Source organism: Phalangium opilio, unplaced genomic scaffold, assembly GCF_054372755.1.
Source record: "Phalangium opilio isolate 3A_F unplaced genomic scaffold, DU_Popi_V2 ptg000487l_1, whole genome shotgun sequence".
Taxonomy (NCBI): Eukaryota; Metazoa; Arthropoda; class Arachnida; order Opiliones; family Phalangiidae; genus Phalangium; species Phalangium opilio.
The window spans coordinates 1118095-1142044 of NW_028324237.1; the positions used below are offsets into that span (position 1 = coordinate 1118095).

At 36.5% G+C, this 23950-nt stretch overlaps 1 protein-coding gene and 2 long non-coding RNA genes across 3 annotated transcripts in view; 1 reads left to right on the plus strand and 2 right to left on the minus strand.

Moving 5' to 3' along the window:
- Nucleotides 1–23950, minus strand: part of LOC149593696 (uncharacterized) — a 91284-nt gene that overhangs the window by 23838 nt on the left and 43496 nt on the right. The window lies entirely within an intron of this gene.
- LOC149593698 (uncharacterized) lies at nucleotides 1407–7303 on the minus strand. The gene is made up of 3 exons (XM_089861669.1): nucleotides 6903–7303; nucleotides 6598–6837; nucleotides 1407–1566 (listed from the first exon to the last, which is right to left on the minus strand). The coding sequence occupies exons 1-3, from the start codon at nucleotides 7193–7195 to the stop codon at nucleotides 1407–1409; spliced, it is 693 nt and encodes a 230-aa protein (XP_089717795.1). The 5' UTR covers nucleotides 7196–7303.
- LOC149593699 (uncharacterized) lies at nucleotides 10260–12902 on the plus strand. The gene is made up of 4 exons (XR_016379527.1): nucleotides 10260–10379; nucleotides 10936–11033; nucleotides 12503–12597; nucleotides 12662–12902. It is a non-coding gene; the product is annotated as an uncharacterized LOC149593699 (long non-coding RNA).

A 23950-nucleotide genomic window follows, 5' to 3' on the forward strand; every position in this document is an offset into this window, starting at 1 on the left:
TCTAAGAACTACCTCTCTACCATACATGTTAAAATGTTTGTAAAATCTCTCACTTTGTCCTATTATCTCGCAAGAGGTTACGGTGTCAATAGATGTGGGCGGATCCTGGGCTCCTGCTCCCCATTGTACATCAATTTCTTCGTCAGAAAGCGCCTCTGCAGAACCGTTCTCCCTCGGTAAGGTATCGTTCAATAGTATCTCCTCTACGGGTGGTTCTTGGCCCTTTTCGTCTAAAAACGCGGCTATCTCTTTGTCATATTGCGAGTTGTTGAAGTCGGCGATAAGTGTTTCTTCTTCTTGTATATCCCGTTCAATTTCTGCTTGTCGTTTCGCCAGGCGATCTACATATTCAGTTATTAAGGGACTAGGAATTAGATTCCTTAAGTTTTCCAATTCATCTATAGTAGTACAGTCCTCTGGTACTCGAGCGACTGTTTTCATATACTCGAGTAAGTCGAGGCAAGCTCGAATAGCATTTAAGCCACCACGTACTACGAGTTGTGGCAGAGTCTGAGGTCCGTACAAAGGATCTATTCTCAGATAGTCGCACAGATAGAAATAAAACTCGTATATTAAACGTAACGGCCAAGGTCTATTTATATTCAGTTCGTTCAAAGTTGTACGGAGAGTTTCAGGATCCATGTTTATCTTTCGGTGCTTGAAGATCGACTGTGTATTTTGATCATTTCCTAAGCCGCTTTTATACTAAATTTCTTAATAAACACGCCCACATTCCTCAATAATTTAACAATAACCTGATTTATTGCTTAACAGTCACCAGATTTTATCTCACAATGCATTTCGGACCCATGCCTTTTAGCAGTTTACCGAATTTATATCTAAAGAACGCTGGCTTTGCTTTATGCCAAATAACTTGTCAACAAGAAAGTGGCCTATAAATAGATTTTTGCTACAAACACCGCAAATAAGGGACAATTTTATTGGGGCTATAAATAAAAAAAAACATGGTGCGTAAAACGTTTCTAGTGATTCTCAATTGTGAAAATATCCTTTGTTATCTTCACATTGTACACTTTTCAAAGAAAAATGCTAACCTATGACAAGATATTCTCGCCGTCATGAATAATACTATGATTGTGTAGGCGAGAAGTAGGCCTACTCAATTAAAAAAGCAATGAATCACTCTAAAAGTAAATTCCAATGATCACAAATGGTTCGACCAACCCCCCCCCCCAAAGCCCTTGCCTGAACATGTTTACGGAATAGGCAATAAAATATTTCATCAACCAGCTAGCAACTAGACATTTAAATATAACGTATTTAATTCCTTAAGAGGCTAAATTTCTAAACTTTTAAAGAAGAGACAGTGGCTACTGAGCTAGTATTCGTTATGAAAAGGTTTATCTGCGGATCAAAATTCTCAAAACAAGTCCAAACATTAGACGTCATTCGCAGGAATAGAACATTAAATCCTTTCTCCACCGATGTGTATACAAAACTGGCATAACAAAAGGCGTATAACTCCGAAATGCTATTGATTGGGTTAATTTCATAGTACAATGATAATTTTCGCTACTGGCTAGTATACTGATAGAACTGTAATACCTTTAAAAAGGACACAATTGATTGTGAAAGGTTTGTAAATAAAGAAAGCTAAACCCAGAGCAATTTGGTCCTATATGGACAAATAATTCCAGTATTCCAAAATAAAATTATGGTTTTGTCTGAAAAACGTCACTGTCCGTCTAACGAGGGATTAAGACTTTGAAGCACTAAATTTTAAAAATGTTGACGCATTCGTATCATGGGGACGATAGAGTCAAGGGATTTTCAAGGGATTTCTCTTATCAATCATTAATAAAAACGGCACACAACAACGTTTCGTCTTCTAACGTTTATTTGTAAACCCTAATTAAATAAACCTGTTAACCTCACAAAAAAATCAGAGACTTTGTGAGAATGACTGAAACAAACAAGGATTTGAGCATGATTTTTCTACCGAAGTATTCTTAATCTCGCCAAGTTCTGTATAGGCGTAAATATCTGGCAAGGACTGTTTTACTCTACCCAACTTGTTAACAATGTTGAACCCCCAACCAGTATTTAAGATCGGCTTAAGAGACTTCATCGAGCGAGAAAATCACAATATATTGTATGGTTTGCGATAAAAAAAGGTTAAAAAATGTACTGTTTTTTAACAAGTGTTTTGATTAATCCTAGATTGATACAGCGTTTACTTGAGATGTAAGCACTGAAAGTTTTTGATTTAACTGACAGATTGAAGGTAAAATGGGGTATTTAGGATAGCTTTGTTACATTATTTGCTACGTTAAAGATGATAAAAGAGCGTTATTTCCTTTAAAAAAGAACGAAATTAGTCTCCTAGTCTACAGTTCTGGAAAAATACTCATATATTTTCATGGTTTCGGTTAACCCATCAAAAACGCCTTTCAAACTTGTCAGGATAATGCCTTCAAGGCAAACACCTAGAATTAAATGTTTCGTGGTAGGAAGAGTCACCAACTAAAAAAGCAATAAATCACAAAATAAATTCCATTCATAACAATACAAATGGTTTGGCCATGCCCCTAAACCCATTAAGACACGTCTTTATAGTAAAAATAAAAACGGATGGGGATAAATCCTTTTGTTATGGATCAAGTTCGACCTCTTCCCCCTAACCCTCATAAAACAAGGTGGGTGGTTAAATTAAAGAAAGGACAAATTCCAATGTAACTAAAAAATCTATGAACATCAGACAACAATCGAGGAAAGCACCACCCTAAAGTCTGAACATCTCAAGAATAAGCGACCCTAATACTAGTGTTACCATATTAAATTTAGTCAAAGCAGGCGTCAAATTTTGTAACTATTGGTGTAAAAACCAGTATTTTTCATGATATTCAAATGTATTATTAAGGAACATTTTTAATGACGTAATTGAATGTTTAAACTTAACCATTTCGTAAGATTTCTCTCTTTTGTTAGTTCATTTGTACGTTTCTGTTTGTAATATTCCCCGTCTGTATATACTCTCGTATTGTGCCATGGAAGGGGGGGGGGTCGTACCCAAGCCCTGGCGGATTCACGCCCCTATCCCTCGACTCTTGTTAAATAAATAAATAAATAAATTGGAACTATAAGAGTAAAGCTAGTTTTGAGGTATAGAGAATTAAATTCCTTAAGTCTGCAACACCATCTAGTTATGTATTGAAATTAATGATTCTGAAATAAATGAAAATATGCTTTTCATCAAATCATTTTGATAAATATTGCGAAAATCATCGCAACGTTTTTAGTCATGAGAACTGTTTTTCAAATGACTCGTTTCGTCATTTTAAGGCAACTAAAGAAACAAAGTGAGTTGGATTAACTGAAGTCAGTACTTTTTCATACTTTGTATGCAATTCTTTGGGGAATTTAGGAAACCCAAATAAGCATTTTTATATGTTAGAAAAATGTTGCGAACAATATTTCTTTCTATTGCTAGAAATCCACGATTCATGCACTGACATTAGCTAAATGACACTCTGTGTTGTACTTTGAACTTTTCGCTGGTCCTATATTCTGCTTTAGTATATTGGGATGTATGTCTTTTCTAAAGGTGTTAGTTAAAATATGTGTTTTTCCCTAGAACATTGTAAATAGCAGTGAAATTCTAGTGTGAAACTATGTAAATGATTCGGCATTGTAAACATATACAATACTCGTGCTCGAATTGATTGACGTTTCCCTAGAAATACTTAATTAACTTAGTCTTTGTTATAGTAAAAGATTGTTATACTAGTTTCTGCTAAGAGGGGGGGGGGGGGTCAAGAGGTAATAAATTTTTATTTAAATAGAATAAAATTGGTGGAATTGTGCTAAATCAAAAGTGTTTTTGGTGAAACATAGAGTAATTTTGATAAATTTAGCTAAAATTTATCAAAACGTTTTTAACAATTGAAATATTTTTTCAAATGACTCGTTTCGTGTTGCTAAAATGCAATGTACATGACTGTTTTCGTTTCGGTGGATTATTCATTTCCCCAAGTATTCCTATGGGATTTTAGGAATTTGAAATGATCGTTTTGGTATCGGTCAATTGTAAGGTAGTGATCAAAAACGTTTCGATTGTTTTTTACTTCTAACACGAAATGAGTTATGAATGATGCTTCTTTCATTACCGTTTTACGTTTTCCACAGATTTTTGATTACGTTGCCGATAATTTTGATAAATATAGTACGTATTAGGTTAATGTTTCGATTTAATGATCTATTGCCTTTCTGTTAACGCAACGGAAACATCTTAAACTTGTTGAGACTTGTCCGTTTAATGCCCTCAGGGCAACCACCTGTAATCAATTAAATGTTTGAACCCCATTGTAGGATGTGTCACCGCCCCGCTCAATGACATAAACTTGGACATAACACATTTGTGTGAGTTATAAATCACTCCAAATATAAATTCCATTGATTCAATACAAATGGTTCGACCCTCCCCCCAAAGCCCATGCCTGGATATGTTTACGTAAGTAAAAAATAGATGGGTTTAAAGGTTCACTACCTTTTAATGTCATAAAACCTGTTGGGTGGTCCAATTAAAGAAAAATAAATTACATTGATAGCAATGCAAGGAATCTAGTGGCACTGCCACGCCCCCCCTAAGCCCTTTACGTGTTTACATATAAATAGAAACAGATGGGGAGAAATTCCTTTGTTATGAACCAAGTTCGACCTCCTCCTCCCCCTTAATGTCATATAACTTACACCTGGTGGTTGGGTGAAAGCTATGGAGAGTAATTTCAATTCTGAATTCTGGACTAAAAGGTTGGTGAAAAGGCTAGTAAAAAATCATGTATCTCCTCCGATACACAACTCCCACCTCTCAGACACGGCACACCGTGATTTTTTTAGGTGGTGTTATATAAATGCTAGTATTTTAATATTATTCATGTGTATTTTAAGCAGTATTCAGCTATAACTTTTGCATGTATTTTATATAAATCCCTAGTAGTTTAGTATTATTCGTATGAAATTCAGTATCAGTTTCTAATAAGCCACTTGTGCAGGGTAAAATTGGTGTTTTTTAAGTAGTATTGTATTAGTGCCGGTATTTTAGTAAAATTCCTATGAAATTCAGTATTAGTTTCTAATAAGACACTGGTGCATGGTAAAATTGGTGTTTTTTAGATGGTATTACATAAATGCTAGTATTTTAATCAGTATTCATGCGTGTTCAATGTTCAAACCTAATACAAACTCTGATTCTTCCACCTATACAACTAAAATAACCTAGCATAAACATGTGTTTCAGGACCTACCGTAGAATAACCTATAGTCTGTCAAACGAAAGAAGAGCCCTGAGAAATTTGTCCAAATTGGTGTCGCCACCATCGACCCCATAGTACTTTATCAACTTGTTTTGATTTGTCAATAGTCGTCTGTAATATAGTCTGCTATAAACAGATAGGCTTAATCGCAATAGAACCAATACATTTTGCAATATATATTTAAAATGTTTATGTTTCATGGTTTTTTACGATCATCGAGTATTAAAGAATATAAAACAAAATTAACGACAAGACACCAGTTTTATCTTTGTTGAACTAGCATTGCAATATATTTTAAGTTAAAGTACTTGTCCATAAGTAGTTTAGCATCAAAGCGTCTTCAGTCCACGTCTTCATCAGAGTCTTCGCTGTCTTCTTGCATATTGATTTTAAGAGGTTCAATTGTGGTTTCGATGATGGGATCTTTTTCCCAATACTCATGCATTATATTCTCGACGTGCTCTATTGCCTTACGCCAATTCTCTGGCGTCACACGTTCAATGGCCCTCAGTGTTGCATCTTTGACCGTCGAGATTTTGAAACCAGAATTCTGCTTCGTAACGTCGTTCTTCACTTGTGCCCATATTAGTTCAATCGGGTTAAACTGGCAATGGTACGGTGGAATCCTCACTACCGCGTGACCTCTACTTTTACAAACCTCGTCAATTTCGTACTTCAGGGTTCTGGACTTGTGACGCTTTATTATTTCATAAAGTTTACGTCAAGAATATAATGCATGAGTATTGGGAAAAAGATTCCATCATCGAAACCACAATTGAACCTCTTAAAATGAATATGCAAGAAGACAGCGAAGACTCTGATGAAGACTTGGACTGAAGACGCTTTGATTCTGAACTACTTATGGACAAGTACTTTAACTTATGTCATTAAAATATATTGCAATACTAGTTCAACAAAGATAAAACTGGTGTCTTGTCGTTAATTTTGTTTTATATTCTCTAATACTCGATGAGCGTAAAAAACCATGAAACATAAACATATTAAATATATATTGCAAAATGTATTGGTTCTATTGCGATTAAGCCTATCTGTTTATCGCAGACTTTATTACAGACGACTATTGACAAAACAAAACCAGTTGATGAAGTACTATGGGGTCGATGGTGGCGACACCAATTTGGACAAATTTCTCAGGGCTCTTCTTTCGTTTGACAGACTATAGCATAGACCAATCATTCAGGATCTAACATAATAAGGTTACAATAGCATAAACCGATCTTTCAAGATCTAATATAGCATAAACCTACCAGCAACATAGAATAACCTACCATAAACCTATATTTCAAGAATTGCATAAACTTACCAGGATCTACCATAGAATAAGCCTGCATGGAATAAAGTGGACGAGGCTTCGCAAATGGCGACAATTGTTGCAGTCGAAATGCCGCAGAAGTAGACAATGAAGGCCCGGAACAGAAATTCCACTGACAAGGGCGAAAAGTCTTCAATCTGCGATGACTCAGGAAGCATATAGGGTGCATTTTTCATGGTGTATATCCGTTCGTTAGGTGTAGCTTGTCGAGTCTCCACAAATCGCAAACACCTGTAGAAATACGAGACGTAACTGCTATGATAACCATTCAATTCTTGGGTTTTTTAGTATATTACAAATAGTCAAGTTGCTCGAGAATGCTTCTTGGCAGTTTCTTGTTGAATATGTAGTGTGAATTTACAGCTTCGTAATTGTTTTTTCCAATGTAAAACTTATTTTTATCATATTTTTTGAGATCATCTCGCAAATGATACAGAAGGAATGACGAAATTTGCCTCTCGTAAAAAAATGCACCTGCACCACTGACAAACAAGTCTATGGGGAAATATCTTAAATGCCTAATTCTTTTCAAGTATCGACTATCCGATCGATCACGATTCTGAAGACGAGAGTACTCCGCATTTTCCATTTTCTGTAATAATAATGTTCAAAATCATTACCAACGTTCCGCATTTTCCATTTTCGGTAATAATAATGTTCAAAATCATTAACAACGTTATTCAATCTCTGGAGCTTTAGTTCTATGTTTACACTAAGTTTGAGCTTCATAGTTTTTGAATGATAAATGACTACCCTATAGTTAATTGTCATAATGCTAATTTTAATATCAACAGGAATGTATGGAGGGGTTGGAATGGCTAAAAAGGCTCCCGTTGTTCCCTTGATGGTGGAAACATATGGCGAGCCCTTATTTACTTATTTATTTTTTTTTAAAGAGTAGCTCCTCCCCTATCGTCGGCTTAGCCATCTCCTGAAGGCGGTAAATGTCTTTTCGCTTCAAACTAGGAACCGAGCGGATAGAGGGTGAAGTTAGCAGAATAATTTTCACTTTTTTAGGCAGCCAATGAAAGTATTGAAGCGGGAAAGAATCGTATTTCGTCAGTCTATGACGTCTCTAACATTAAATAAGCCACGCCAGATGTTTCCAAGAACATTTCACGCCCATTATGATTTGACCTTAGCTCAAAAAAGAGCAATTTCCCCGCGAGGGCCGCCGATTCCCGACCAGGGTCCTATACCCACTAACGAAATGCATCCTACATATCCCCGTCTTTTCAGTTCCAACATTTTCGATTTATAACTCGTTCTCCTTTTCACAACAATTCTGTGAAATTTAATTTCCACTGTTTTACCATCCCTCTTTACTTTATACGACTGATTCTTGCATCCCACCGACTACCACAACACAGCATCCAGGCATAGTGCAAAGGCTTAAGAATCATATGAAAAAAATAATTGAACAATGCTACAAAATTGAACGAACTAAAAAACCACTGGCTCAAATGAATTTTATTACACTATTTTTCCAAATTTCTTAGAAAAAAAATTAAGAAAATGTATCGAAAATTATCAGATTTAATGGCAAAGTTGATGCCTCTAAAATAATGAGGAAATACGCGGAGGCTAAGACCTTAGTCTGCTATTTTATCCACTTTGTTACTAACACGCATGCGCCTCGCATTTTCCCCCACTTTTACCCTCCGACATGCGAAAAGGGCTATTTTCAGAGCGTTACTTTTAACGCCTAAAGCTAGATTCGACGGAAAACACGACGGAAACCCGGCTGAAAGGGGTTCGACCGAAAAATCTTTACGCCGAGCCCGACGGAATTTCCGTTCGGTCGGGCGTAAGTTGTGTTCTAATTTTCGGTCGTCTTCGGCGTACGCTGATGTCTCAGCCAATGAAATTATCTCACTGACAACGTCATAAACCTCAAGAGCGCACCCACACGCGAGATCGATTGATGGCTGCCAAGTGAGAATCTATCTTTAAGCTAGATTCCCACTCGACCGAAAAAACCCGGCGGAAATCACGCAACCAACGGAAGACATTTTAACTTACGCCGGAATCCGGCGGTAGACCGTTCACACTACGACTGAATTTTCAGTTTGGCGGTAGATATTTTTGGGTAACGTGACAGATATGAGTTGTTTCCACAACATCCATTTCACACTCTGAATTGGTATCTTTGTCCCCTTGTCGCTTAGATCGTATAAGAAGGGATATTTTCTAACCTCCTCAGTAATGTCTTCCTTATTAACATCAAATCTCATTTTACTTCCGTTAGTTTAATTTTGCTTTCTTGTTAGTATGTTTCCGATAAGCCTTGGTCAACCACAAAAAAATGGCGGCTATCAATCGACTCGCGTGTGCGTGCGCTCTTGAAATTTATGACGTGTTCAGTGGGATAATTTCATTGGCTGAGACACCGGCGTAACGCCGAACACGTCCGAAAAAATAGAACACAACTTACGCCCGACTGAACGGAAATTTCGTCGGACTCGGCGTAAAGATTTTTCGGTCGAACCCCTTTCTGCCGGGTTTCCGTCGTGTTTTCCGTCGAGTGGGAATCTAGCTTAAATCAGAATTGCAATTACTTTTAAAAATTCCAAGACGTAACATCACATTAAACATTTTATCGCAGAAATTAAATGTTCTGTCTTCTACCAAAAGTATATTTAGGGCCAGCTATTCCATATTTTTCCCCCATGAATTTCATAGGGAGGGCCAAACCAACTGCAGAGAGGGCCTGACACACCAGTACCCCCTGATTATGCCTCACTCTTAAAGATATTATGCTACACTCTGAAAGGTGCTATGTGACACTGAAAGGTGTTAAATAAATAGTTCTAGGTATATTAATAGAGTCATGGGACATTACCATAACTTGTTCGTTGTAGCGAAAGGTTTGATCAAGCAATACTTTCATTCTTTTATTCATATTCTCGTTTTTTGCGGCAAGAGATATTTCAGCTGAAGTATTTAGAAAAATTGGCAATTATTCTGTCTATTGAGGTATAATGAGAGGAAAGTATTTTCATAGCATCCGAGTTGTGAATAGAACTTTATATAAAACTTGAATAACTTGTTTTTTAAGCTATAGCACAGGCTAATGCTTATCAATATTTCAGTTGGGTTGATAAGTAAGAAGATAGTTCTCATTTTGACTCGGTGAGGTAAAATGTTCATTTCTCTAACTTGTTTATCTTCTACTAGAAGGGTTTAGAAAATCGATCCAATTTGTTAAGTATTCGTTCCCTCTACTAGGTAATGTTTTGGAAATCGCTTGAGGATTCCGTGTTTTAAAATGATCATTAGCAAAGTTTTAAATCACAAGTAGAATAACACGAGTTCAGATATGATTCCTTTGTTGATTAATGGATAAATTCATTTACATCATGAATATTGATTGTTCTGTTTTTAATCTTTCACCCCTGCACAAGTGAGAATACTAGATAAGAAAAACACGAACCCTGAAAACATTCATGAGATGCGAACCAGCTTGAAAGGTGGCAATGTTAGATCGCGTGTTATATAGCACTTAAAAGCTGATTGCTATCTTTCTGACACTTTATATTTTAACGCGTACGTGTAACTACGCATTTCGGGTTCAAGTCGCGAATAGGAATATTTTACTGTCGAGTATAAAAGTTCAGAGATTAAACATAGAAGTGAAAACATAAATTTTTATTTCGTCAATACATTATTGAACTAGAATTTCGATTATTAATTTTAATCAATGCCAATTTTCTGTGAGAGATCTTGGTACCACTTTTTGACGACCAAATTGGACCACCAGGATTTTAGTAAGGGTAAATGTCTTTCATTTATAATTTAGATTTCCCAAGGTTGATAAATAGAACAGATTTTTGATGAAAATAACTCACATTTACTTAACGGAAGGGCAGGGTGTTACTGAGATGTTACCGATTATCTTAAAGAACTTTAGGCGAATGCTAAGGGAAAATTAACAAGTTTTCCGCGCTCAAATAGAATGTCCCTTCTTAGTAGGTTGTCTATTATTTCAAATAATGAAAACTTTTAAATATAAGAAAACGATTTATTTGCAAGAAAATCAGTAAAATAAAATAAAGAGTAAAGAGAATGCACGCAAAGGAGAAAAAAGGGTTGCTACCTTAGGTTTGTTTTACTGAGTGAGTTATTGTGTCGGTAATCCTCTAAGCAGGGACGGAAATAAGATAAATTTTAGAAACCTATGGGGGTCACTGCCTTTAAAATTATTAGGTGTGCAATAATGCTACGGTGTGCCTCGACCATCTTGTTCAGTGTCCCGAAGCTTTTAAAAATTGTCTACGAAGCCTAAAAAATAGTTTTTCTTTTCTTTTAATTTTCTATTCCCAAATTTAGTGTGTCCATCATACTTGCGTCTTTCGAAACATATATAATTATATATTATTGTCTACATCATGGATCCCAGAACTCTAATGAAAGTCTTAGTGTTAGTGGTAAGTACTCTACTGAATTATTGAACTTATCGAGATTGACCAGAGTAAAGTTGCGCTATATTTTATTAAGAACGTAATTGCGTTCATTGTTTTTTCATATAGATCATAAATAGCCTATTTTGTATCTGTGAGTCAGATTCAATAGAGAATTAAAGATTCCAGAATATAGTAATAGACGAAAACGTGAAAAAGGAAGTGTGAATGAAGTAGACAAAAATAATTAGAAACAGACATTAAAATTTGAAAAAGTTTCCAAATTACTAAATGTAACTCAAGAAGCCAAATATTTCTGTATATAAGTGTTTATAGACAGATTAGAGGTTGTGATTTGAGGTCTAAGTTCTAAGACTAGTCGTTGGACTGAGCTTTAAAACATTTTTTTTGTATTCAGACATATTCTCCAGTATTCTTTTTGTACCTTGTCACTTGTTGTCACCTGCATACAATAAAACATGAAACCAAACATTTATTTACACCCTGTGCAATTTAGTATAGAGATGTCATCCGTTGGAAGTATTGAGGGTTGTCCACAAAGGAAGGTGTTGGTCTGATCTCGACCACACTGTATATATGGTATAAATTTAAATTTGACAACCGAGGCTTATAATTCGAAATCTTAATATTTGTAAATATCACAAAATATACCTGAAAATAATGTAGCCCATGATTAGGCCACATTGTTTACGTACTCTCGCTATAATAAATTTACTTCTCGTGAAAAATCCCCACTATACCAGTGAGAGGGGAATAATTTTACTTTAGCAACGTGGCAACGTGAACCACACGTCGCCGATTCCCTACTTACTTCCTCATTTCTGTTACTTTCTATTTGCCTTTGTTAATACTTCTAATACTGCTACTAACGTAGAACTATAAGTTCCATCAGGAATAGATATCTTCTTCTTGGAATCTATAAGAGACCATAGACCCCATACTAATAACTGAGTGAATGTTAGGGGAAGGGCTTGAAAATTTGTTTAACAGCCTGCGCCTCCTTCCTCGACTTTCATTCGCTCTTCACATGTATAGGAACAAAAAAATTTATTTAAAAAAACCCTAAATACTAGTTCAGCACACGCAAAGAGAATTGGTTTAAATTTGGGTTTGGCGCTCAGAGGTCACGCGAATCGCGGTGAGGGTCGCTAGCTATGTTAATATCACGTGGCGTTTTAGTTTCAAATACATGAAAAAATAACACGCACTTTCCAACCCCCCCAAAAAAAGACGAATCACGTTGAAATACTTGGAGTATTTATTAAACATGGCTCGATAATGGTGTGTAAATAAGCTACTAGTTGTAAAGAGATCTATATATAACGCATGAATAATAATAACCACAGTTCTTTATTATTAAATAGCAGAAAGCGTTGCATATTCGGGTGAAACTATTGGGAAGCTAGTGTTTGACTCGGCTTGAAGAGTTTAAATTTTGGTTTCAACACTTGTTGTCTCCTTTTTGGTTTTTCTAGAATCACTTCAACTTTATTACGAAAACATTAGATTTCAGTAAATACCATCCAGGAGAGACCCTTTGCTATGAGTTTCTCTTGTATCCGACAGGCCGGTAATTTTTTCCAGCGTTTTTCAAAATAATGTAAACATTAGAGATAAATTATTAGTTTTTTTAGGGTTAACATAACGTACTCACCTGTCGTCGATCATATCGACTTGGCAAGTATTGTTTTTCTACACGACACACGGTATATTATATTGGTTTAAGGTTTGTTTTGTTTTAGTACGGCGATTTAGCCTCTACACCTTGGATGCATTCTACGACCTTTAATTTTCCGATGCCCCCGAACAAATCCTACACTCACCCATTTGAGCTCTACGAACGGAACGTTCTGTCAATTTATCGCGAAGCTGAATACCAAGTATCATTAACCGGACTATTTGAAGTTTTCCATCCTCAGGTATGTCTTTTTACTATAATTTATTTGCCGGTCAGAGGGTCGATGCGCATGATCTAGAATTTCAATTAACTATGGGCAGAAGTAGGAATGTGCGAATGCTGAGCTCGAGTCTCGAGTTAGGTATCGAGCCTTTGAAAATGATGAGCCTAGGCTCGAGTAAGACTCGAAGCCAAAGTTCAAGGTGCTTTGAGTAGTCGTATATTTCTTTGAAGGAAAATTCCTAATCGCAGAGGGTACAGGTACTAGCTAGCCAACTACTTCGAAATTTAGTGGTTTTTGTTAAAGGGATACTTTCTTTTAATTTCATTGCAATAAATCCCTATAAGGTTAATTTATTTCGATAGATAGACAAATAAGGATTCTGAAAATATATATGTTTTTATATTTTAGTTTAATTAATGATTTTTAAATTACGATTAAAAGATCCAAAATGCTCTTGTTTTGCGATCATGAGGGCACCTGGTGACACAGAGCCGAACCACCGAAAAACGTTACTAGTTCGTCTCTACCAATTTCGACTTCATAAGTCTCTAAGGCTCCGTAGTGTTTTTCCTACTGGTAGGGGGATTCATTCTGTGAGCGCAGTATGATACAGATTGACGGGAATTGGTATGGCTGCACACCAAATTCTTCTACTTCAGAAGAACTACCCTCAGATTCGTTTATTATAAATTGTTCCGAATTTTCTGAATCCAAAGAATCAGAGTTCGAACTTTCATCCTCAGATTCAGGTCGGAATGATCAGAAATACTTTCTCGTCTGACATTCTTAAGCATATAAGCAGACGACGATTCACCAGGCAAGCTGACCTAGATTCTCGTTCCTACTACTTTTTACTCCTTAAACGACCGTTTTCATTCCAACTACTACCAACCAATCAGAGGCCGAACTTTACCTACGTAGGTAATGGGTTGAAAATGGTGGCCGATTTTAAATCTGGCGTTCAAAATTTTAGTTTTTATTCACGTTTATTTTAATTAATAAATTTTTCTCGCGATTTCTACTGACCCCCATGTTTTTAGGGGTGGTTAATTTATAGAAAACCAATGTTAGTGTGACCAACTCAGATAAAGCCGATTCTATCCCTTTAAGGGAAACTAGATGGTAAATCTAAATAACGAAGCCATCGAGATCTTCGCACAATGCCATTGTAGTTCAATTTCCTAAATTTTACGTGCACTCCATTTCAAATGTATTTTCCGTTGTTTTAATTTATTTATTTATGTAATTATTTATTTTCTAATATTTTCGTTAATTTAAGATCTCTTCAGCATAAAGAAATGATACCTGAGGCTATGACACTTAATATATTTGTCCATCAAAAGAAAACCAATTTGAAGTCAAAAGTCCAAAGTCGTATTTAAAATGGAGAAATGTTCCCAAATTTGAAATTTTACTAATAATTAAATATTAACTTTTGAATAATGTGAAATTGATTATCGTTATCAGCGAAGGGGATTTCTACTTGGATAGTGTCTAGGTTTTCTTTGTATTGTTAAAAATGTAGGCAATGTTTATATTTGTAAAATTGAGAATCACCTAAGTTCCACAAAAATGGAAAATTAAAACGATTTTTCCATGCAGGATGTTTCTTCCTATTTTTTAATTTTATGACGAATTAGTTAACAGGTAATAAAGTTTAATTATACAAATACTTAAAAAAGAGCTTTGTTTGTTTGTATTTTTGCTTTATGCACAGTCACAATTCGTTGACAATTTGACAAACTGCATGTTTTACATCATTAACACCATAGGAAGGTTTAATATTTTGTTCAGATAAGTTCCTCAAGATTCGGTCCACGAATAAAGCATAGTTTTTATCTGGTTTGCCAGTATGTAGAAAATTAAGTGAAATCCATTTTATGGTTAACCGTGCGAGGTTCTTTAAATAAATTGAAATATCCCGTAAACAAAGACAAGCTTATAATATAAATCGGCACCACTGACATCGAAAATCATAATAATTTTCTACTAGAGATAAAATTTATGAAACGTGCCTGGAATTTCGACTACATATTGAGTCTATTTTGATGGGCAACTATATTATGTATCATACTCTCGAGTATCAATTCTCTATGCTGAATAGTGCTTGAGCTATCGAAGGATTAAAAAAAGGAACGGACAAAGACTCTAGAAAAAGGTAGTACATGTATGTTAAGGGCAGAAAAAGTTGAAAATGTATGAGGCTTATGAAAAATGTGAATATTGTCCTTACGGAAATATTTCTGAATTTCTTACTTCTAAACGAGTCTCCTGTACCAGAAGTCCACTAAATTAGCCTAGAAATTAAGCAATTACAATAGCTGGTATAGCGTACGACTCTTCTGGGGTAAGAACTCCTTTTAACTCCGTGTATGGGGGTTATTTTTCCCCCCTTTCCTAACCCTGTTTGAAATCTCGAAGTCTTTCTTCACGGGGCGTGACTTCTTCAGCCCACGAATGCTGGATCTCTAAAGGGTCCGGAAAATGGGGTGGATTCCTATATACAGCAAATTTGCATTATAAAAAAATAGAGAAGGGAACGGGCCCGGTCATTAAATTGGTTTTTTTTCAAAAGGTTTATGAAGAATTATAAAAAACTGAAATGCCTTGACTCTGGGCTCGGTTTTATAATGGAACGAGGTCGTTTCCGGTCCCTTTAGAGATCCAACGTTCATTTTCAGCCAATGGCGGTTTCTCTCTCTATAGGGAAAATTTTGGCGTACGTGTCGCACCTAAACCGGAGATCTGAGAAAAGTTATCGCGAGGTGGAGAATGTGTCGCTCTTCTTCAGGATTGCTACACAAGAGAGAGGAGACCCAAACCCCGCTTTTGGTTACTTCCTAGGCTAAATAAATGGACTTCTGCCTGTACTAATAACAAAACTGAATTTGAAACATCAAATATATTAATATAAGGAAGTTCTTTAAATGTTTCAAATTCACTTTACGACTCGAATAAAATATTTTGACTTGTGAAAAAGGTTCGAGTACGCAACATCACATTTACTTGATACTGGAATTAAAGGGATAGAATCGATGTTTTGGCTACTAATGAAAAGATTGCATATTTTAAAATCAGATAGAACCTAAAATTACGTTTTCAAAAATATATATATATTGATACTTTTAATAACTTAACAATTTTTAATTAATTTTTAAAAGTATTGTTTTTTGGGACAACTCCGATCACTACCCCCTCCTGTGTCGTTTTGGCAAAAACACGGTTGAAACATCTACCCACCCCTCCATACGCTTCTCTTATTTGAAGATATGGTAGCTTTACGACTAACAGTAGTTTTCATACTATTTCACTTGGGATCACAAAAAAACTTGGCCTTAACTTTTATTTCGATTTACGTGTTTTGAGAGGCGTGAAAGAAGCTAAATAGTTTCATAGCAATTAAATCGTTTAAGTAAGAGGTTTAGCACATTTAATTTGAAACATAAATCTTAAAAGCTTGAATTTAGGGCCACTTGGAATAAAAAAATCGATCATGGAAACTAAGCCTTTGCCAAAATGTCGTAGAAAGTGCGTTGTTTTTGACTGTACCAATACAGACTCGGACAAATCTCTGTCATTTCATAGTCTACCAAGTAACGAATTATCCGAATTTTTGAATTTTCCTCACTTGACTCACGAATTTCGAAAGATTCAACCGAGTCTAAACTATCGGATTCTACTACAGAGTCAGGCCCGTCTGATATTTCGGATTCCGAGCTACGACTCGACGTCGACGATGACATTTTCTATTTGGCTCCTGTAGCAGACGACGGAAAAAAAACCTACTATCCTCAACTTGAGTTCCCCTACATTCTCCTATTTCCAAACAACCAATGAATCAAGAGACATTTACAACGTCATAGTGTGAAAAACAAGTTGGGCAGTATTTCGCGGCTAGTTTGAATTTCAAAATATCTAACGTACTTTTCTTAATTTTAAACGTTTTAATTCGATTTTTTTTGGCACACATAATGTTAGGCACATTTTTTTTACCTAAAACTGCCCTCATCTTGTACTAGTCGGAAAACGTTGATCCTATCCCTTTAAGAAATTGTGACGGCTCGAACTTGCTATGAAACCGAAAAGTCAAGTCTCACACCCGTAGGCGTATTTTTATAGGTGTGGATTTTCATTGTCTTGTTGAATTACACTCTTTGGAAACTCATCTTTGCGATTGCAAAACAATTCGTGCCGCAACTACCCCGGGCGTTCCTTGGTGTCTCTGACAAATGCGAAACTATCAAGAACATTGTATTGTCCATCTATTTTATGGGTTGTTTCATTTTAGTGGAAAACTTTAAAGCCAACCTGTCGACCAAACTGACCGTGGACATTGATCGCAACATAAATAACTTAAACGATATCTTAAAATATCCCGACATGCCCATTTTATTTGAACCTAATGACTTTGAACTCTATCATTTCATTGAGGTAAAATGTCGCTTTTTGATAAGCGCATTCTTATTTGTTCGGTTCCCTGAACTGGAGAGAAAGTCTGACAGAGAAAATGGTGACTTTGATACTCATTAAATACTACGGAAATAGTTAGGTTCTAGAGGTAGAGAAAATACTCGTTTGTTGATGCAATGATTTCTGCTTCCAACGGCCACCCGAAATGCTTTTAAACAACATATAAATACAGGGTATTTTTGAAAAGTACATCAATAATGAAGGAACGTGTTTATTGGGCCCAACTGAGTGGAAAGTATCAAAGAACATGGGGTGTACAACATTTGGTTACGGAGATTTGGCCCCCAACAACAATGTAGAGTGCGACTTTGTCCGAGTAACCAGATTGTTTAGAAATTTTGGACAATTCCAATAGCCTTCAATCTAAAAACGTTTTGTACCTTTGCTCAGCAGAAAGGTATAAAATGTATTAATGTATGCCTTCGACGGTAATGTTGTTTCATGGTGCTTGATAATCTCCCAGCATCCATTGCATTCGAACAATTTTTGAATTTATTTTTGTGCGGTAATTAGTTAGCTAAACACCATGAAACTTGGGATTGGCTTAACATTCTCGTCGTAGGCATGCTTCTACACATTTCATAACTTTCCGCAGATAAGGTACTAAATGTTTTTAGATTGAAGGCTATTGAAATTGTCTAATAGTTCAAACAAGGTGGATACTCGGTTTAAAGTCGTACTTTACATTGTTGGATTTTTCTTTGCTATAGGGGTCAATGTTTGGGGGATATATCTTCGTAACCCTATGTTGTGCACCCCATGTTCATTGATATTTTCCAGTCAGTTGGGCCCAATAACCACGCTATTTCATTATTGATGGACTTTTCAAAAATCTGTCGAGGGATGGTCCGTGAAATACGTCACACTCCAAAGGTAGGCGGGAGTTTCTAAATTTCTGATAGGTCCAAGACAAATGGGTGACGTCACATTTAACATTAATTTTGTTACGAAATCATTAAGAGTGCGAATGGCTCTCTTTCGTTACAGAATGAATATACACCGTGGAATCAATCTCTAAAATTAATTATCAACATTTATGTTCCATCATGATAGAGTGGGCTATGCTTAAACTCCAGCTCTTTATTCGCCAATAATATTAGCGAGGATGAATCGGATCCCCCTTTCGATTGAAATGGTTACACCGTTTCTTTCCCACATTTTTGAAATCTGAATCCCACGCTCGATTAGACTAAGGTGTTCGTGTGACAATGTCGACCCCAATGCTTTGTTAGAAAAAACCGACATATTTCATAGTCAATATAAGGCGAGTAATTAAGACGTGTCCCCATTGAATTACAAATCATGGAAAATATTCAAAGTTATTTAAGAACGAGTAATGATATCCTTGCCATGATTATGGCTTGACAGCCGCTAGATCCGAGGGGCTGGTCACTAAGTGTGGTCGTTGTACACGACGGTACATTGGAAAGTGATTACGGGTAATCTATAAAACCCTGCCCATCACAGTGCTAAAATTATTTCGCGTAATCCGTAGCCGGTGAACAAGAAGCACGTACAAAGTAGCGAGAGGTTGTGACGTATCAAATGTAGGATGAGTTATGACCAAGTAACTCAAAAGTACGTAGGCGGAAATTCATTGATAGTGGCGACAGTTTATTTCGATATCCGACTTTAAATTCATAAATTCGCGCATCACGCTAATTTTCCATCAACTTTAAACTAGGTAGAAATTTTCAACCTAGTCTTAAGTTGATTTTATGATTGATATGAATGACTACAATTCAAACTCACCTTTTATCAGCGCACTAATGAAAGGCTCTTTGAAGAATACGAGCGAAGATTAGAAAAATTGCACGAAAACAGGGGACTACCTCAACTTACCGTTTTCAACAAAGGAAAGGCACTCATTTTGGGCTCTCTTTCTTATTTGGAATTTATTTGCCATCGATCGCACACTTTGGGAAAGCCCTTACATTACGGAAAAAACACTTTCTTACCGAACTTTGCATATTTTTTTATGTCAACCAATGCAACCACTTTCATGAAAAACGTCATGAACATAAGGTAATGTATTCTGCTAGTTACCTAAAGAGACAATAAGAACCTTTTGTTTCGTTGGGCTCTCCAAAACCTTTACTGCACTTCAAGCCTAAACGAAAACAAAAATAATTTTTGTTTCTATTGAACCTATAAAGACATAGAACATTTACTGTTATTCTGCGTGGATAATTTTCGAGTGCGGATAAAGATAAAATGACGTAGAATATGGATAGAGCTTTACCAGTGCAGAAGAATGTTTTCATCGAAGATATTACCATGTAGGTGGCGCCACGATTCGCGCGGAAACACATGTATTTAAAAAAGGAGGGAGCATGAAGTTGAAAATAAACGTGTTGTATAGCTCTCACAGATCACGAACACTACAGATATTTTCGACATTAAAAAATACCTCACAATGAAAAGGCCTATGTTATTTTCCGCTTCGCAGTATTTCCAATTTTAAAATATTGAAATATTAAATGTAAAATCATCAAGCTAATGTTTTCAGATATCAGATCAGTCCTAAAGCAAATGTTAAACGAAACTAAAACCAATTATCCCTTAAAAAATTCTTTGAAGTTGCCGTTTTAATAGAACTACTATTATTTTCCGCTTCGCAGTATTTCCAATTTTAAAATATTGAAATATTAAATGTAAAATCATCAAGCTAATGTTTTCAGATATCAGATCAGTCCTAAAGCAAATGTTAAACGAAAGTAAAACCAATTATCCCTTAAAAAATTCTTTGAAGTTGCCATTTTAATAGAACTACTATTATTTTCCGCTTCGCAGTATTTCCAATTTTAAAATATTGAAATATTAAATGTAAAATCATCAAGCTAATGTTTTCAGATATCAGATCAGTCCTAAAGCAAATGTTAAACGAAAGTAAAACCAATTATCCCTTAAAAAATTCTTTGAAATTGCCATTTTAATAGAACTACTATTGAGAGCAAAATATTTTGATAATATTGTTGAAAAATATTTTGGGTAAATGAAACTTTGGTGAAAAAAGTAAGATCAGAATTTTTTCAAATAATTGATGTTTTATAATTATGTCTTCAAAAGTGAAAATTTGAATATCTGTACTTCAGGCAATTTTCCACACTTATCTTTTAGACTTTCCCGTCTTTATCTACAACGACAGTTGTTATTAATATCTGTACTTCAGTCTTAATTATAATTAAAATTGTTTGGAAACCATAGGAGAGAAAGTGTTAGGGCGTTGTGCGTCCATCGCTGATCTAGCTTAATTACTAGCAGTCGGTAATCTAGCTCAATTACCAGCAGTCGGTAATCTAGCTCAATTACCAGCAGTCGGTAATCTAGCTCAATTACCAGCAGTCGGTAATCTAGCTCAATTACCAGCAGTCGGTAATCTAGCTTATTACCAGCAGTCAGTAATCTAGCTCAATTACCAGCAGTCGGTAATCTAGCTTATTACCAGCAGTCGGTAATCTAGCTTAATTACCAGCAGTCAGTAATCTAGCTTAATTACCAGCAGTCGCTAAACTAGCTTAATTACCAGCAGTCGGTGATCTAGCTAACTTACTTTAGTTATGTGTAAGGGCGTTTTATTCGCGGTGAAACGACTACCTAACCCATACCACTAAAAAGTCGTGTGTTCCACAGTTTCAGGGTAAACCACTCAATTCAAAGTATGTAATTAAAACTATGAAAAACAATACTTGTACGTAATTGTTTTTAAAGAAACTTCAAAAGGCACCAATTTAATGTTCAACCTTTGATCTAAAACCGTTTTCAGACCTATCGAGCATATAGTTCTCAAAAAATGGTCGAGAAACTTCGGCTATCACAGCAGATTTTTCTCATGTTATTCATTCGTACGGGAAAATTCCCGGTTTTTCGTCGAAATCTGTGATTTATTTCATGGAAATGAAGACCACTTTATTTTCTGGAAGAAAAACTATTGCAATGATCTCTTTCAAATTTTAACCACATTTTAGGGTGTCGGATTGTAGTACAATCGAAATTTTCAAAATATGTTAACATAATACGAAAATATAGCCAATCAAAAACTACCCTTATACATTAAAGTCAGTATCAAGTCTTATCTAAGAGAGCTACCAAGATCTACGAGATTAGAAAAGCGTATACGAGAGAGAAAAAAATTCGGAACGCAACATACTTAATCATGGTTGGAGTTTCGACGATACTGTCATCCTCTATCTTGAAAAAGCAGATGAGTGCGGATTTAACTCGGGCCGGTTCAGTTCGGATAGACATTCCTTTCCACCACGGTTTTGCCCAGTGGAAACCGAACACAGATGGATAAAAATTGCCTTACCTTCTTTTCTTTTTTAGCGAAATTCTTGACGCAAAGAAATTTGCCCAGTGAAAACCGAGTGTAAAAGAACTGAATTCCGCGGTGTTTATGACCACTAGAAATCGGGAATTACCAGAGGGCAGGTTTTCAGTCCTAGATTCATAGTAGGTTTCGCAAAACATTTGCACCTCTACTGATCATGTTTTGGAAAAGGCTCACAGGCAAAAAAGATGACGGTTCAAACAGGGAAAAAATAGCGCTATGGCGATAACCCATCTGCGAGTATGAAACTCTCAGCGTACCTTGGCCACGCACCAACCCTACGATAGGCAATTTCTCATCAGAACCATTGTATTTGTATGGGGACTACCTTCTTTATAAAGACACAGGGGAATCCTAGAGGTTTCCGCACCGTACCAAAACACTGAGGATGCTGAGAGGACTCCTTTGTAGAGAAGCTACGTTATAGGTTGTGGGTACTTAAATCGGAGAGACAGAAAACATGCTAGCGTCGTGAATCAACTAAATTTTATTATGCTTTGTTATGTTATATACATACAAGTTAAAAAACTAAAATGCTAGAAGTTAATTTTTTACATGAAAAACATTCGAACTAAAAATTAAAAATTACATAGTTTTTTATTTCCCCACATTATTCTCCTTCCAGTGCTAACGACGCGGTTTGAAAGGTTTTCCCGAACGGGTAAGATGGTCATCTGAGGATTTGTTGTCTGCAAATGTAACTTTCTTTAAGACTTTGGGCATAGTTGGTAGGGTCGTCACTATCGGGGATGCTGGCAACTGAACTTCTTGCTCAGGAAAAGCCGGTTTCAAGCGATCGATGGCTACGGTGTCCGTTCTGCCTTTAATACGTGACTTGAAATATTTCTCGTAACAGTCGAGCACTTGATAGGGACCATCTTATTTTGGTTGTAAAGGCTTTCGAACCATATCGACGCGACTCCAAACATGAGAGCAGTCTGATAGGTCTTTGTTTACGAAGACATATTGTGTATCTTGATTAGAAGCAGGTGTTGGACGGACGGATTCCATGATTGTGCGCTAAAACAGTCCTCAATATTTTGTCGTTGCGGAATTTGGTGGAAGAAATCTCCAGGCAGCTTGAGTGTTTCACCGTGGAACATTTCAGCAGCAGGAGATTGTAGATCCTCTTGAACCGGCGTGCGAAGACCCAATAGAACCGGAGGTAACGTCTTGGTCCACTGGTTATTTCCATGTGCGGCGAATGCGGCTTCAAGTGGTCGATGTAAGCGATCGATCATTCCGTTTGACTGGGGATGGAAAGCCGTTACTTGCTGGTGTTTCGCCCCCAAATGGTCTGCAAGGTCCTTTAAGAGAGAGGAAGTAAACTGTCGTCCGCGATCAGAATATGTGGTATTTGGACATCCGTAGCGAGAAATGCAATCATCGTAAAAAACTCTGCAGACATTCTCGGCAGTTTAACTCGTAATCGGGAGTGCCTCAAGCCATAGAGTAAAACGATCTATGCAGGTGAGCAGGTAAGAATATCCTTCTGATGGAGGAAGAGGTCTGACCAGGTCAACATGGACGTCTGAGAATCGCTGCGTAGGTCCTAAGAAATGACCATGTGGACTGATTGTGTGTCGTCCAACTTTGTTTCTCTGACAAGGTATGCATTCTCGAGTCCATTTTGATATGTCGGAGTTCATAGATGGCCATACAAATAGTTGTGCGATAAGTTTTCTGTTCGGTTTAACGACGGGATGAGATAACCCATGAACGTTGTTGAAAACCCGTTTCCGGAAAAGTACTGGGATGAATGGTCTAGCTTTTTCCGTTCCAACATCACACCAAATACCAGCGCGTGCATCTGGGAGTTCGAGCGCTTTAAGTTTCAAAACGGTCTCCGTTTCGAGTAAACCTCTTAATTCTACGTTGGATGCCTGGGCCTCGACGAGTTTTTGAAAGTCCAAATCCTCGATGTCCGTGTAGTTAATTTCAATTCGTGAGCTTTTACCAGGTCAAATTTTGAGAATATTTTACAGCTTGCGAAATTCGCGCTAAAGTTGCTCAATAATGCCAATGGATATCGATCTGGACGAGCCCATCGGTTTAATGCACGGTAATCACCACAAGGCCGCCAATTTCCGTTTCCTTTGGGTTGCATGTGGACTGGACTGGCGAAGTTGCTTTTAGATGGTCGACAGATGCCTTGTTCAGCAATGGATTGGAATTGTTTCTTGGCTATGGCGAGTCTCTTCGTGTCGAGGTTTCGGAAACGT